The sequence below is a fragment of the Neodiprion fabricii genome, chromosome 6 (assembly GCF_021155785.1).
Source record: "Neodiprion fabricii isolate iyNeoFabr1 chromosome 6, iyNeoFabr1.1, whole genome shotgun sequence".
NCBI lineage: Eukaryota > Metazoa > Arthropoda > Insecta > Hymenoptera > Diprionidae > Neodiprion > Neodiprion fabricii.
In genome coordinates, this window is record NC_060244.1 from 24010032 (window position 1) to 24026770 (window position 16739).

Consider the following 16739-nt stretch of genomic DNA (forward strand, 5'->3'; position numbering starts at 1 on the left):
TTCTCTGTTTATTTTGTATTAAGATGCTTTTTCGAAATACCGCAGTTTAATTACACACTTAGGTACACAGCTTAGGCTGAGAATATTTTCATTTAAATTCATCCCTCCTGCATGTTCTGCAGATAACCATCGCGCACCGTATACAGCACCTAGAAGGTTCGAAACACGAGCGAATTATACTTTCGACGGTGATCACGGATGAAGAAAATCTTCCAATTTCCGTACTGACTGTCAATCGAACGGTGTGCGTCGTCGGAAGTTGCAAACGTGTCTCAACGAAGTGTAAAATTGTTCGATTTGAGTTTCACCAGGCACGTATACCTAAAATACTTTCGAAATCTGGTCGGCCAGTCGATAACAATAGGCGAGAACGCAGGGTGTAATTAGCGAGGATGACTGCTCGGCTTTGACCACAGCGAAGAGATTAATTCCCCTGTCACGGTGCTGAATTAGAGAATATACGAGTAGATTCGAGATGGGGAAAAATTGAGAATTTCGAACCAGTGCATTGGTAGCTCTTCCCGTTCAATAGATGGGCAAAACCTGGCCGCATGGCCTCTTCGTTTAATTAAAATGCCGAAAAAGAAAGAAAATGAAAAGGAAAGAAAAATACAAAGGATGAAACGAAAGAATGAAAAATGAAAAACGGCAATGACCTAACAGCGAATATTGTTATCTCTTAACGCATATTTCTGGGCGTACAGGAATTCCTCCGGCCTAGCCTGCACGTGTTGGCAATCGATAAAAACGCCCATGCACACTGTGCCAACGTGTACCTACACGTAACACACGTAGGTACATATGTACAATTTGCTCAGACTAGACGTCTCGACGGTACGGATCAAGAACTTATTGAATAATTGATCGGCTGACAAGGAGGTGCGTCTAATCTTTCAAAAGTTATAGAGTCCGCCCGACGGCGAAATATACTTATCATACATGTTACGTAATTTTGTTGTATTATATACATATAATACACAATATTATACGACCCGACATCGTACCACATGCGGTGGCTGTAAAGCAGTACACAAATTTATGTACGCGCATGTATGTTATACGTACCTAATACATCTGTAATATACAATATATATACATATATATTATATAGTATATATACGTGTAAAATACATGCGATAGCAAATAGCAGTACGTGACATGGTGAAATTAAATGGAGAAATAATATTATTAAGAAAATGTGGAATCGTGTCGCGAGAAAGTGTGAATAAGATTTTGAGAAGCTTGGTTGGTTTCTCTCTTTTCCTTCTTGTCCAGGCACGTTCACGATCAGGCCGTAGATGAGAGATGACACGGGAAAAAGCAGATTGAAGCGTCTGCGGGGTGAATCATCGGCATGATCACGGCACCTCCGGCAACACATTGATGCCGCGGCCAAGGATGATACACGACTTAACTCTTATTGTTGTAACAAACAACCGCGTCATCGCCAAGTATTTCCACACAAGCGAACGAACACGCGCACGCACACGAGTATAATACATGTAATACATACGTATGTTACGCATATAGGCATATATTTATTATTGAATAATTCCGTCACTGCTTATATTCTCATCTCGGTTCACGCGGCTTCGGTTTGTAGTATACTGCACACCACTCACGTACCTACGATATGTTACGTGCTAGTAGGTACGTGTTACATGAGCACGTACCGCGTATTTCCCTTTCTACGTATAAGTTTATCAATTCCCTCTTATTGGCGAATTCATTATACAGCCGAGACGACGTTGTAAACGAGTGACACGCCAATAGGGTGGATATGCACGCCTGCTTCATAGGTCTACGGACGTGTAGTTGTGTAGGTTTACTCTACGCGAGCACGTTTATAAATCGGAAACGTGAACGTGATCTATATTTATCGTTACGCGGTAATGAGGTAATAACGCAGACACCTACGTGCAGCGTTGGTACTCCCTGCACCGAAGTGCAACGACGGTGCCATTGGACACGTCGAGAGTATAACGCGTTACATACGCGTGCGTGTGCGACACTGTCCGGAATGCCCACGTATTCATCCGCGCGTGTGCGTGTCGGCTGAGCTCATTGCCTGAAAGGTGCGGAATATTATGGGAAACGGTTAATCGTTGAGGAATGACGATGAGACGAGTGGCGGTGGTGTTCTTACAATTAGTCCGTCCCTCGCGCATGCTGTAGCCAGCCAGCTATGCCCAATAAGTGATGTCACTGTGCAAGCTCGGCCGACGATGGCAATGCGCGTGACATCGTTCAAACTCTATTCTTAGCACAATGACACCCGCGGAATGTGCCGTCTTGTATATTTTCATATTTCTCGATGAATTGCTCACCGAGCGTGGTCTTAGATACACAAGCGTGGGCGATTGGCCTACGGTGCAAGCTGCCGCTGTCACACTACTACCGCTACCGCTACCGCTTTTATTTTTATTTTCATTCCGTCCTTGATTTCTTAATGTTACTTTTTTATTTAATTATTACTTTCATTTTGTTTGCTCTTTATCCTCACCAAAGTATTTTCACTTATTCAACGATAAAAACATAATAACAAGAAGAGTGTAAAATACATGTTTGTCACAGAAATTGTCCGAGAGATCGACCAGTGATGATGATTGCAATCAAAAACCGCGATGCGAAAACGGGAATATATCAAAGTATCGAGAGAGAAACGAGTTTAGAAGAAAAAAAAACGCGATAAAATTTTGTTTTTTTAATTCTAAAAAAAAAAATTGTACGCAGGTATTGATGGCGTCGATAGAGTTACAAAACGTTCAAAAGCGTCATAAATCTTTCACGGCAAATTGGAGAGGAGAAGCGATCGGAGCGAAACCACGAGAAAGAATAAATAAGAGAATAAAAAAATAGGTGAGAATGAAAAAGAACCGAGAGACTTGAAGTAAAAGAAAAAATAAATAAAACGCGTACGGCTGAACCCGATTGTTTATGGTGACGCACCATTAACACATAACACGTGCCGCACGCGCACGGTATAAACGCGGGTTTGAATACTTGAAAAAAAAAGAACGCAATGGCTTGTCCAACTAAAATTTTGCGTATTGAAAAAAACCAAATGGTATTTTATTTATAAACAGAAGGTTGGACCGTTCAGAAAGGTGGGGTCTCAAATTATAGATTATCAGTCTATATTCTATTCTATTATCAATATATATATATATTGTATATTTCTGAGAACCAATCAACAGTCCAACCTCCTATTTATGAATAAAATACCATTTGGCATACGCATATATCGGCATTGAAACTCCGCTGTAACTCAAACCCCGTCGCGATATTGAACCATTAAGCGCCATCTCTCGGAAACGTCAAGAGTTCACTCGTTCGCCACTTCGGCATTGATGCCGCCATGTGACGGGACGCGCTTCAATTCAACTCTTTCCACCTACAATTTATTACCATTCGGTAAGCGCTCGATTCTACTTCCGTGGTAGTTACACGCGAATCAGTGAAAAATACGCTTCCTAAAATGCGAATCGATGATTAAATGAAATTTCAAATTTTCATAGTAACTCTTATGTATTAGTTTTTGTAATTTTTTTCGTACAAGCTACGGGAACAGCCACTCTACAAAATACACCATAACAGGACATTGCTAGTGTTGTTGTACTGTGATTATTTCTAAAGGTTTTTTTTCCCTAAGTAATTAATTATCGCATTTCATAAACAAACGTTGACTCGACGTTATCAGCCAGCCGACCGCAAAAAGCATGCAGACCAGATAAGAATTACATAATAGGTATGAATGCATATCTATACTATATATTTAAAGAGGAAAAATCTTTTATACTGGATCCTTAAAGTTTCTCAGCGTAAAATATTGTCGCTCCCGGCGAAACGATTAAGGCAAATTTTTTCTTTCGGTATATAAAATCAATTGAATCTTGACTTAAGACTCGTCGCGGACAGATTGAAAGATTTATCATTATCGCGACGATGTAACGACGCTGAACTATCGAAAGGCCCGAGTGATTACCAGCTGGTAGGGGCCTGATTATACAGTTACAGACGAAATAAATTCTTCAAATTTACGCTTGGCAGGCAATAGTTTGCGCTTGCTGGGATCAGTAAACTCATTTGAATAGCTAAATTAAGCTTTTCGAGAGGGTATGGGATGATTAAAAAAGATTAGACAGTTGATTAAAAATACTGCTTGGTTATAACGTGGCCGTGCGGTTAAAGACGCCTGCGGCGATCGCTAACCAATTATTATAACTTCTTCCTACTTGCTCTTCCGGTAACGAATAGCGGAAAAAAGATAACGATACGGTAGAAACCCAAACGTTGGCGGGTGTTTCGCTTGCGTCGCCGCAGGAAGAGGAAATCGTGATCTTACCCGCATTAGACCGTCGCATCGATTTATATTTACACTAGAACCAGATCATGGCCCACGTTTATTGCGCTGGCCTAAAGATGCGTTCGGTTCTCGATTTCGAATCTTAAATTTTATAGATACAGGAATTAGGAATTATTCGAGTCTTTAGGATCGGAACAATAAGACATATTTAATGTAGCTTTCGATTTACCGACGATGAAGAAGTTTTTATGCAATATTAAAACGTCCTGAATATTGTTCATGAATCCTTTGAAAGAAATAACGGAGAAGGCATGAACTATGGTTTAATGTAAAACATTATTTGACCATGAAGTTTTTCTTCCGCACGTTGATTATTTTCATGCGACCAGTTAATACTCGGATGATCATTTACGCACCCCAAATTTCGCAGGAGCTTTAAAAGTTTCAACAAGATCTTCAAAGGTTTAACGGGGTTTCGTGAGATTTTACGAGGCTGGATGAAATTTCACAAAATTCACAAGATTTCATAAGACTTTAAGAATTTCATAGAACTTCGAACGGGCGTGTAAACCCCGCTTGAAGAGTGATTAAACCCCGTGCATAAAGAATTGACGACGTTATAAATACGCGTGACATTACCGTCGTCGTCCCCGCACCGTATCGTTTCAGCAATCCAAAGTGACGTTTATCACTTTTATGTAGATCTGCCGTCAAAGAGAGATTCGTCTAACGAATATTTGTTAATCGTCCTGCACGATTCGGTCGGTATTAATGATCTTGATTAACGTTGCGGAACCGCAACGTTGACCCAAATAAATTAGAGCTCCGGTGTATTTCGTAACCGTTTATCAGCCGCTTTTCGCATAAACATATTACACGCTGCTCTAAAAGCGCGGTAAATAAACTACCTTTACAAATTTTCACAGCACCTCGTACGCGTCGACGAATTTATATGCATAACGATATGACTTTACGTACAGGGTGACCCACAAAAACCGGTCGATCAACTCGCCGATCCAACGATAACATTTGAAATCTTGTAACGTGGGCCGTTTAAGCAGATATTCACCGACCGATTCCTTTCATCGACGACATCTTCAGATTCGTATCGACGACCGAGAGATTACTTCAAGCTTTTGGAAAATAATGGAACCTACGTCCCGTCTTTCGGCGTAAGCACCGAGAAAATTTTTTAGTTATGATTAATGTTCAATCTGTAATTATTCTAATTTTCTACTGTATTTGAAAAATACAGTTCTGGGTTCAAAATAAAAATAAGTTTGATAGACATAAGCAAATAAATTACAGTGCGTTATGGTGCTATTATTTTTTATTGTTGTTGTTCAACTGAAAAGAATTTTGCAAATTGAACTAACGAATTTAATATGTTACAATTACCAGGAAATGTAGTATCGACAACTACAGATGTACTGTAACCAAATTTTCTTATAATTTTATACATTAACTATATGAGAAATGAAATTTTTCTCAGCGTACAGTCAGAATTGGATTGATAAAACTGAACATAGATTTTTAATTTCGCAATATTGAACAGCTGGACGTTATTTTGAATAATTGAGTGAAATAATTTTTTCTCTCTTTTTTCGCTAGACCGAGAAACGAATAGACGAAATAACAAATGTTGGAGGAGGATCTGATTAGTTGTTGCGACTGTGTCAAATTGGGAAGCATCGCTACGCGTCGGTAATTCTATTCGGCGCTGTCAAAACTCAGACGCATAAATATCTTTCCAACAACTGCTGGCTATCGAGCCGCGACTACGTGACGTTCTATAAAATTGCCAACATCAAGTATACGTGTAGATATGCATGTGTATACGTATATATATATATATATATATATATATGTATAGATTTATCGAGCTCTACGAAACGCAAACGCGTCAATTAATTAACTGCCGCAAACACGGCGGAAGTGAACACGGAATTTTTGAACATGGAACAATTCGGCCGGACGAGCGATATTAATAATATTTCAAACACGGGGTCGCATTTGAAACCAGATTGACTAATCAACTGATCAATTGAGTTAAAATTTGCACAGGTTGTTGACTGAGGCTGCCACCGGCTGACGACGAGAAGTTCGCAAGGCGATTCTTTCGTAATATTAGAAGCTGTTTAAACAACATCGCGTCACGAGAGGAAATTTATTTCGTTATACGTGTATAGGTCACACGCGATTCCGAAGTCTTTCTGCGAATTTATTCGCTCGTAGATGTATTATAGAAACCTGTGTAAAAACTTACATATTACAAACATGTTTTCACTACAACGCTTACATAATATCTAGCCGTGAAAATTATATGTAGATGATAGACAAATCGCACTCATATCTTCCACTTCCTACGTGTTATAGGCAAGATTCGCTAGATCTGCCAAAGCATCGTCCCGCGGTCTACGGGTTAAGTTTGGCTCTGGAGAAGACGCTGTTGCTAACCGAAAAATAATACAGTTCCTTATACATGTATATGTATCTATATAAAAATATGTGTAACGCCGTTCCTTAGGATGAATATGGTTATAGGTTGTAATAATTTTGCGCCCAGTGAAGAATAGCGACGCCAACATGCCTGCGCAACGTAAGTAACAAGAATGAGAATGGTTGATGTAATGTGAAAGCATTTAACGCCAATATACGAGTTCCGAATTTGAAACCCACATTTGTTTTTTAAATCAAACATAAAACCCAACTCACGTGACGTCCTGAATTTTCTCTAGAACCGATATTGACTAAAAATGTTTCTTATTTTGTCGGTACGTTTCAAATATTTTTGACAAATCTCGATTATGTATCATATTGCTTCCTATTACATTTTTGTTAAATAAAATGTCTAACAATAAGCATCTGTTACAGTCAAGCGACGCGACGACGATCTGGAGCGAAAAGAAAACGGATCTAATCTTCGAGGCGATCGAACAGACGTACCGGAAGAGCGGATAACTGTACAGGCAGCGACTCGAGCTATCTCACCATGTTTTCGCTCATATTATTTTTTTCCATCGACCAACAGCGCCTTTTCAATCTAATCGAAAACATGTTTTCGTTACGTAGATTCTTTTTCTTTGTGAATTTAACTCTGCTGAATCGAAGTTTCATTTCATTGTAAAATAACAATATTATTTATTCACCGAATATACGTAAATAGAATCAAATTTCATTCATTGGAATACATTCCCTTATCTTCCTTTCTTAATCCATTCCACACGGAGAGGATCAAAGACATCGAACGCTTAACTTCTGGTTTCCAATAGGTCGATTAACCGGATTTAAGAAAATGTTGAAAATTTCTGACTCCCTCTTTCCGGCTTTGCAATTTTAGTCGCCCCCGTTTCTTTCCAGCGAAGATCTCCGACTACGTAATATAACAGACCGACGTCCCCCCAACACAGCTGAACAATAAAAGCTCGAGTCACCAGCGAACACGAGTTCACGGTAGAATGAAGAGGAGACTAACAATAAGCCATTGGGCTTCCTAAATTTCCGGTCGCACTCGATGGAGCGCGCCCTCCTCCTCTTCCTCTTCCTTCTCAATTTTGATAATTGCAATACGAAGAAGGGAAAAAAATGTGTCTGGATCGCACGAGTACAGTTTTCATATTATATATAATTAGAAAGAAAAAATTTTAAAGAAGGAAGCGAGGAAATAGACCGCGCCGCTAATTACGCCCGCCTGCAATTATAATCTCAAAATCGCGATCTGGAAAAAGTATGATAAAAAGAACAGCTGAAGGAAATACATCACCTCGGTAACGATACTTTTGTTCTATTTGTTTCCACATATCAAAACACAGTAATTGATAGTACAATTGAAATATTGAGATTAAATTTTCATTTCACGGTACAGCCATGGAATGATTATTTGTCGATTCTACCATGACTATCGAGTTTGTATTTTTGGGTTAGCGCGCGTCCATAAATTACGTTATCAAATTTTCAGGGTTTTTTACCCTCTCCCCCTCTTTTGTCATCTTCTGTCAGATTTATAGTCCCCCTCCCCCCTCCTTGAAATGGCATGAGAAAAATCCCCCTCTCCCCGCCCGTTCCTATTTCTATTTAGGTGTGTAACACAATTTCTCGGCTAAAGATTTTTTGAAAGCAGCATAACGAAAGGAACTGTATACATTACAGAAACCTTATCTAATCCTTGACATTTTACATACGGCTCCGAGTTCAATGTATAGGTATACTTGCGATAGGAGAGCCACAGCGCCTCCGCGAGACCGCGCTAATAGAAATATTTTTTTATTTGTAAATTTCAACTCTCTACATATGACGTAATGATTTCTGTTTCTGTACCCCTTCCCCGTCATTTTTAATCATAATCTAAACCCCCCCAATCGATGACGTAATTTATGGACGCTACCTTCGGTTCAACGATCATGGGTTGGGTTACGATTAAAAAGATGGCCGGCGGTGGCGCTGCCGGCTGATTCTGCATTGCCAACGTAACCGAATCATCGTGAATCACTGCGGCAAAGTGTACAGCAGCCGCCGCTTGCGGCAGGCGCAGACCGGGATGCCCGGTACTCCTCGATTCCGGTTAATCTGTCCGGTGTTCCTTCTGTGTGCCAGTTCATTCCCTCGACCCAGACAGAAGTCCCTTTCACCCTTTAATTCCCTGCCCCTATATTCTCGTCGAAATCCAGTTACAGCCATAAGCTGAGGCCGCCAAAGGATGCGGGGCTAATGCCTTGCCGAACCGCGGCGGCCGCGCCGCTACCGGCTGTCTAAATTGAGATTATTGTTTCCGGTGTTTCTCGTGAAATTCCCACAGGCGGGAAATTCAATCGGGATAAATTAAATTCACCGCAAATTAGGGGCGAACCCGTGTCGGCTACAACAGTTGACTCTTCTCTTCGTCGCAGTTCTCGCGCTATAACGTCACCAGCGTCATCCCACCGCACATGAAAAGCGGATGTCTCAACCTATCTCGAGAACCGGGGGTTAGCGGGTAATTGCATCCCACGAAAATAATACGAATTTTTCTTTTTGTTCCGTATACGCAATAATTTCCTCGTCCGCGTTGTGATTTACTACACTTTTATTTTTACGTTACAGAATCTTGTGCATGCAATTGCGATTACGACGAGAAGGAGGAAAAATTGCAATCAGCATTCTTCCATAACGAGCGACAATCGCGGTCTACGTTCAAAGATAAACAGTTTTGAGATCGTATCTCTGTAACTCAGGGAATTTCATTAAACAATTTTCCTGTTATAATAATATATGCGTACACATGGGTTTAAAAATGCAATTGGTCAAGCTGTATAATATACGCGAAAAAATAAAAAACTCGACGAAAAATCGAGGGCGAATTATTCTGAAGAAGAATGTAACGATCGGATAAATAATTAAGCAACTCGTATGAAATTCAATGATATTATGTTTACGTATAGAATATTTCTCATTTACGTTGACGTATTTAACATTCATTTGACTTTTTACTTTCGCGTACGTGAAAATAAAAACTAGCACCTATGTGTAAATTCCGAACCCCGCTTTTATTGCGCCACATCGTGTTATCCTACAGAGATTGTTTGACAATTATTAATTCTCTGTTTTTTTGTTTCCTATGCCTTATTTTACGTTCCCGCATCATCTTCTTCCCTTGCAAATACACCACCGCACACTCTGATACAATGCATGTATAATTCACGATCCAACCATTGTCCGTAAATGTGAACGCGAGTCTCGGCGGTCAGTTTTATTATTTTCCAATAAGATAATTGATTGATACGACCCCAATATCACCAATCACCAATTGATCCGAATTAAAGTATCCCTGTAGATTCAAATTAAGATCAATATCCGACGATCACAATGGGAATCGGTATATATATATGTATATATGTATGTATAATGTACGTATATTCGAATCGGACTTGCCATGTAACCGCTGCTGGTTCTGACTCTACTGCTGCTGGAAAGCCTGCACAGGTCCTAAAAGAAAATCGCCCCCTTCCGTCCGTCTGAACCATTGTTACTACCTAACCATCGCCGATCGTTATGCAGGGTTATTATCGCCGGTTGCCACCGATTACGCATCTACGCGTTCATTGCACGCGTATTCCCCAATGATATCCTTGATGCGGTTTCCTGATCGTTAACGCATCACCGACATCGGTCACGAGAATCGATCCCAAAAGGCATCGCTGTTACTTCCCGTCCTGAACCAATTTTACTATTATACGTCCCGGTTTTCCACGAGCCGGTTCAAAGCGGCGGTGCAGAATATTCCCAAAAGTAAGTATCGAAATCACTGAAAACTGTGTGAAATCCGAGTTCAATTCATCTATGCATATTCGAAATTGTAATCATCGAAAGTATTACAGCTTATAGAGAAATCGCGTGAAACGAGTGAAATTATTAGATATCACGTAAAATGATCGAAATCTTCCAATCACTCGTTACTTAATCTGCAGGTCAAATGGTCCCTCAAATGGTTCCACATAAAAATGAAGCATAAGCGATCGTGTGCAGCTAGAATGCAGGTATCATCGAAGATCAGCGTGAGTCTGTATCAGGATCAATTTCGGATAACTCTTAAAGCAGCGACAGCTACGTGTGCAAAGTGTATAATGGTTATTTGGCACGAACGAGTCTGACATAAAACGGTTACCCGATAGTATAAAAGAGCTGCTGCGGTAGTCGCTATAGCTTGTGGCATTTAGAGAGGTCGACCTTGAAAGTGCGCAGAAACCTGGATAGACGAATCTTCTACTATCGTATCTCGCAGTCTGCACGTGCCGGTGCGTGGGAAATGATTTCCCTCTAATATAAGTAGTCAGCCGCAAGCGTTCGTGGGTGGCGCTCATCTCGCATTAAACCCTTCCTAAATATACCTTACCGACATTTGCTTAACTCTAGTCCTCCGTCCGTCCGGCCTCCGAGAGAAAGAAGAGATGAAACGAAAAAATGCGGCAAATATCAACGACTGAGAAGTTCGACGTGAAATAAATAAATAAAAAACCCAAAAACAATTTCAACGGATTGTATAGAATTGATTAATAATTATTGAATAATTTTTTCTTCTTTGCCTGCCTTTTGCCTTGTTCGTCGAATTTATTTTAGATACGTACGTAAAGATTGAAGAAATGCGCACGTTTTTGATATCGTGAAACGAAAAACGCAGAATACAGACAAAATACCTATTGGAACATGCGACGCCTAGTATTAACCAACTCTGTCAGAGATCTGCACAGGAAATTTTTCGAAAATGTATAAAGTATGATGAATTTCAATTTCACTTCTCGAATTGCGTAGCGCCTGCGCGTCAGACTACCGATTGAATTTTGTAAATCCCAAGGTGGTTAAATACGTATATATATACGTAATAAGAAGGTGGCATAGCTCGGAATGAAATGAGCCTGAAAGTGGAGAGAAGAAATAAAAAGCAAACGACGAGGGCAAGAATAAGAGAAATTCGAGACGGAGATAAATATTCATTCCGGATTAATTTAGACGAAGATATCACGCATTTTCTCCCACGTCGAGTGATATGAGAAACAGAAAAAGAAGAAGAGACGACAAACCTTTGCACTCCGTATTCTGATACAATCGTTCGACGATCAGAAACTTAACGCGAACGACGAACAACGATTCGCTCTCGCGCGTATCCGTTCATTCGAGTTGCGTAGAAGAACCGCACGCGGAAACAGGAAGGCAATAATCGGGCATCCAGCGTGTGTATATTGCGCAGCAGACAGCGGCCAAAGTGCTCCAACCCCTGGGGGCGGGACAAGGTCGGCCGTCACAGGGTGAACGGCCCCGTACCAGCAATTCCCGAGAGCATCCAGCCCGCAGCCCCGACAGAGGTCTGTGCGCGTATGTCATGATACACGCGCGCCACGCGACATAGCGCGAGCTAAGTGCTCGTATTTTTACATCACAATCATTTCGAATTCTTATTGGCACATCCCGAGGAGAGATAAGTGATTGCTATGCGTGAACGTACGATAAAAGCCGCTGGTGCCGCTGCTGCTGCATGAGGATGAGAATATGAGGAAAAAATAGCGTTAGTAATGATGATTTATACGGTTATAATCGTAAAAATGTCCGAGTAAAATTCTAGCTGGATGACTATAAATATGTGAATATTCAATTACGCGGCAGTTCGTTTATTGTGCGATGAGAAAAAAATTAATCGAGATGAAGCGAGTCGACGACGGCAGCGGTTGAAAATTTATTATAATCGAGCAGTAGACATGGAGATGAGCAGAAAGGTGGGGGTGATGATTTGGAAATATTAGAAAATAAGACGTGATCGCAATGTAGAATTTTCGAACAACGCGGAAATCCGTTTTGTAAAATTTAAAAATGTTACAGTAAGAAACTTGTAATATAGAAAAGTGAAAGAGGGTAAAAGTAAAGTACAGAAAACCATCACATCATTTTTACCGACGACATTCTATACTTTGACTTTTTGTGCTCTGGCTCTTCTACGTTTGGACTAACTCGGGCATGTTGAAATTCTGTGAAAGAAATTTTCGCGTCTTTGAAAATTCGATATCGTGTCCCATATATTTTCCGATACTCTCGCGTAGGACGTATAACAACAAAAGCGAATACTTGATAGTACGCAAATGACAACATCCTCGATTCGAGGCGCGTGACGTGCATGCAGACTTTGAGGCCACGGCTCGGAACTTTGTGTAATGGAAATCATCTCGAGGGGACACTTCTTGCTTGAATCCATAACAAATACGGCACAGGCACGTGAGCCTCGCCGGCTCTGTTAGCATCTGTGTTTATCTAAAATATACACGTTGTGCCTGGCCCGGCCGAGTTTCCGGGTTGCGGTTGAGAAAACGGTAGCATTGGTGCCCTAATTTCTAGTCACGAAAGTCGTAATCTAAAACTTTGCAGTTTTTACCGTATTTTAGAGCTGATTAGTTCAAAATTGTTTGAGGATTTAAGACATTTTCATTAGATTGATGTTAGCGGAAGTTAGTAACGTTAACGTAACGAAACGTAGAAAAATCACTGTTTCCCTACTTTTCGATAACTTCGAAGCAGTACTCAAGTTTGAAGAATATCAGTGCGTTGATTTTGAGCTTCAGACAAGCGTATATAATGGTAGGATAAAATTTCTGTAGAAGAGATTCTGTACGGTATTCTCTGCAGAACTTTTCCTCTTTAGGATAGATTTCTGTAGATCCGAAGGCCTTACCAAACACATCGTAAACGTTGCACTGATAAAATTTTCAATATCACGAGATCATGTGCATCGCCATGGAAAATTTAATTACACTTCTCGAGATTGGATTTTTGGAAAAAGTTTGTACAACAGTATCTATATATACATTGTCAATTGGTACGTATGGTCTATGCAGAGTAAAATCTGAAATAAGTTGTTTCGACGTCCATTCCTTATATATAGCGCATATTTATACAGCAATCAGCTGCACACTCAAACTGCGTATCAAACGTGTTGGAAATCTCATAGCTGTCAATCAATAATAAAGTACTCCCTGCTAAATCTCACGTAAATCACGATTGCGAATAATATTGCGATATTTACGATAAAATGTATGTACTCTTGTACAGGCACCTGCGGCGATCTCCGGCGAAGCGATAACGGGGATACGAGACCCCGTTAATAGCACGTGTGGTGGACATAATGGCGAGTCGCAAATGATTACGTAAACGGAGGGATTTAAGAACAGGGAATATTTACTTTAAGCATGACGACACGCGTCTCGTGTATATTATACAAAAATACAAAAATACGAAAATACGAAAAGAGAAGAAAATAAGATCAGGATGAGAAGGAAAGTAGTGCGTATTTTTAGAAAGAATATACGTACAGTGTACTAAAAACATTACGGAAGCAAAGTATTCGAAAAATAACAGCGTGATGTGAAAAGATCCAACGATATGGTTGATAAAATTTTAACTATAATTTACTCAATAATTCATTGATGCTACTCAATATGATATTTAGTTTTTATTTTTCAATTTCGTACCGGTATGTCAAATAATCACGTTGATTTGCTGTGAACGAGGTGATTCACTTTCTTCAAAGATTTTGTCAGCTAAAAATATATTTTTCCACCTATCATAGAGTCGTATCTACAACTGTGAAATGAAGGTACAGAAAACCTGATACAACTATAGAATCGTTTGGAATGTAAAATAGAAGCGATTTCCTTAAACTCGATTAGTTGGAAATTCTTCGTTCAGACTGTCCCCAATGACAGTGAATATTTGGTCTGTAACCTTACATAAGACGATTTTATTATGCATCAACATTCCGAGATAATACCGTCAACAAGACATCGAGCAAATAAAATTCCACAACTCTTACGTTAGCTTAATAGCCAGAAGGTTGAAACATGGACAACAATCATTGCGAGAAAAGCACGAAACAATCAGGAAGAAGTAAATCGAATGGGGTTCGGTTCTACAGAAATCAATTCTACAGCGAAAATGTTCTACAGAATATGTTCTATAGAATCGTTTCTACAGAAATATTTTACTACAGAAAGGAATTCAAGATTCACATCAGAAACAAACTTGCATGAATTATTCTACGGGCAGAATTGTTCTACAGAACATTGTTCCGTAGAATATTTTTTTACAGATTGTGTTTGACACAACGCAAATTCGGAGCAATCATCGAATCGTTTCAAAATCATACATTCTGATTTCATTTAATCTGATTTAATTTAAATTATCTGCGTTGAATTTGTGTTTCGTAGTACGGGTATTGTGTTGGGTGTGTATAACTATAAAACTGTTCCGTAGAAAAATATTCTGTAGAACAGCTCTTCTGTAAGATAATTCATGCAGGTTTATTTCTGATGCGAATCTCGAATTCCTTTCTGTCGGAAAGTATTCGGTAGAAAAATATTTCTGTAGAACATTTTCGCCGAAGAACTGATTTCTTTATAATCGATCCTCCTCCAATAAATCAGGACATCGTAATCAGGATTACGTTCGCCGCCTATGTACACACAATCTAGGGCACAGTGTGTACGAATCTCACAATGCGTAAACGGAGAGATGCAACGCCGAGACAATGTGGCGTGACAATTGCGATCGTCGACTTTGACGCGTGACGTCAGGAGTTTAAATGCTGTAAATCACCCACGCACGCCTCATGGCGGGTGCACATGGCGGCGGGAGAGAGAAAGAGAGAGAAGCCGACGGGGTTTCGAACGGAATGAATGAGGCGAGGAAGGGGAAGGCGAGGCGGCCCCGACCGCACAGCTGAGCATTGATAAGGAATCACATTGACCCCGACGGCCGGCGTAAACACAGGCAAGCACACACGCAGCCAAGCGACGCTAGGAAGGAAGGAAAGAAGGAAGACGAGGCGGCGCGTGCGCCCGGCGGTCGGTTGTGTACGTACATGCATACGTACGTACCTTGACGTAACGAGTGGCGAAGAATAATAAGGAGAGTGACGATAATTTGCTCCGGGTGGCCGACGACGAGAGGCTGGATTTTTTAGCAGCAGCTGTCGCACAGCCGGGCGCGAATGACCGACGTGTTGTCAATTGACAGGGGCATGAAGGGGGGGAACGGTGGGTAATGTCATGCACTTACCATCGGTGCTGGAGCCTCGGACATCTCGAGTCGAGTGTGGTTCACTTTGCACAGAAATAAAAGCAGCGGCGGACAGGCTGTTTTAGGTTCAGCGACACTCGGCGCACACCGTCGTCACACACGCAACCGCTATCTTGAAATAGCAAAAACTGTCAGCCATAGCGTTCGACGGCGAGTATCCGTCGGCAGGCCGGTCGAAGCCACCTTCAGACCGCACGGTGGCGCCCTCTCGACGCTCGTCGGCGAACCCTCAGAGACTGATTCCCCGAAACGCTGCCAGAGCCGAGCTGCCGGACGACCAGCGATGCCTGATCGCAGTATGGCCGCCGTCAGTGGTGTTACTTTAATTTGTGACAAGTGAATTCGCGCGGTCCGAATTTCGAGTGCCGCGATCGACAAAGCCGCTCCTCAGCATTGGCCGAACTCCCAGGGCCCTCCCAGGGCCCACCGACAAGGTAAGATCCAGAATCCCACATCCGCATACGCGAAATTTGACGATTCGCGAGACGGTGCGCGGCTGTATGTCGCCTCGACGGAAGGTTCGGGCCGTATTTCAACCCTCTCTTAACGCCTGATCGGCGCCCCAGAATTTTCAAATATTCTATCATCCCCCCCTCTACGGACAACGGTGCATCTTCGCCCGAATCGCGACCCTCGCTCGATCTAGGTTCGCCCGTTTCCCAACGATTTCCGCACTCCAGTCTCGCTTCCGTGATGATTATGTTTACGCTAGGTTGGGTTATGTTGGCTCGCCTCTCGCTATGCGCTCAACCAACTCGCACACCGATTGCGCCGGTAAAAACTACCATTTTTAAACACCTCCTCACAACGCGAGTAGATGGCGCACCCGGTCACTGATACG

General features: G+C 41.3%; 1 protein-coding gene across 1 annotated transcript in view; it reads right to left on the minus strand.

Annotated features, from left to right (window-relative positions):
• LOC124184663 (3-phosphoinositide-dependent protein kinase 1) overlaps positions 1 to 16008 on the minus strand; it is a 335224-nt gene extending 319216 nt beyond the window's left edge. The window contains exon 1 of the mRNA XM_046574638.1: positions 15878 to 16008. Within this exon, the coding sequence (XP_046430594.1) occupies positions 15878 to 15901 (24 nt within the window). The 5' untranslated portion in view covers positions 15902 to 16008. The remainder of the gene's footprint in view (positions 1 to 15877) is intronic.
• Positions 16009 to 16739: the final 731 nt, after the last annotated feature.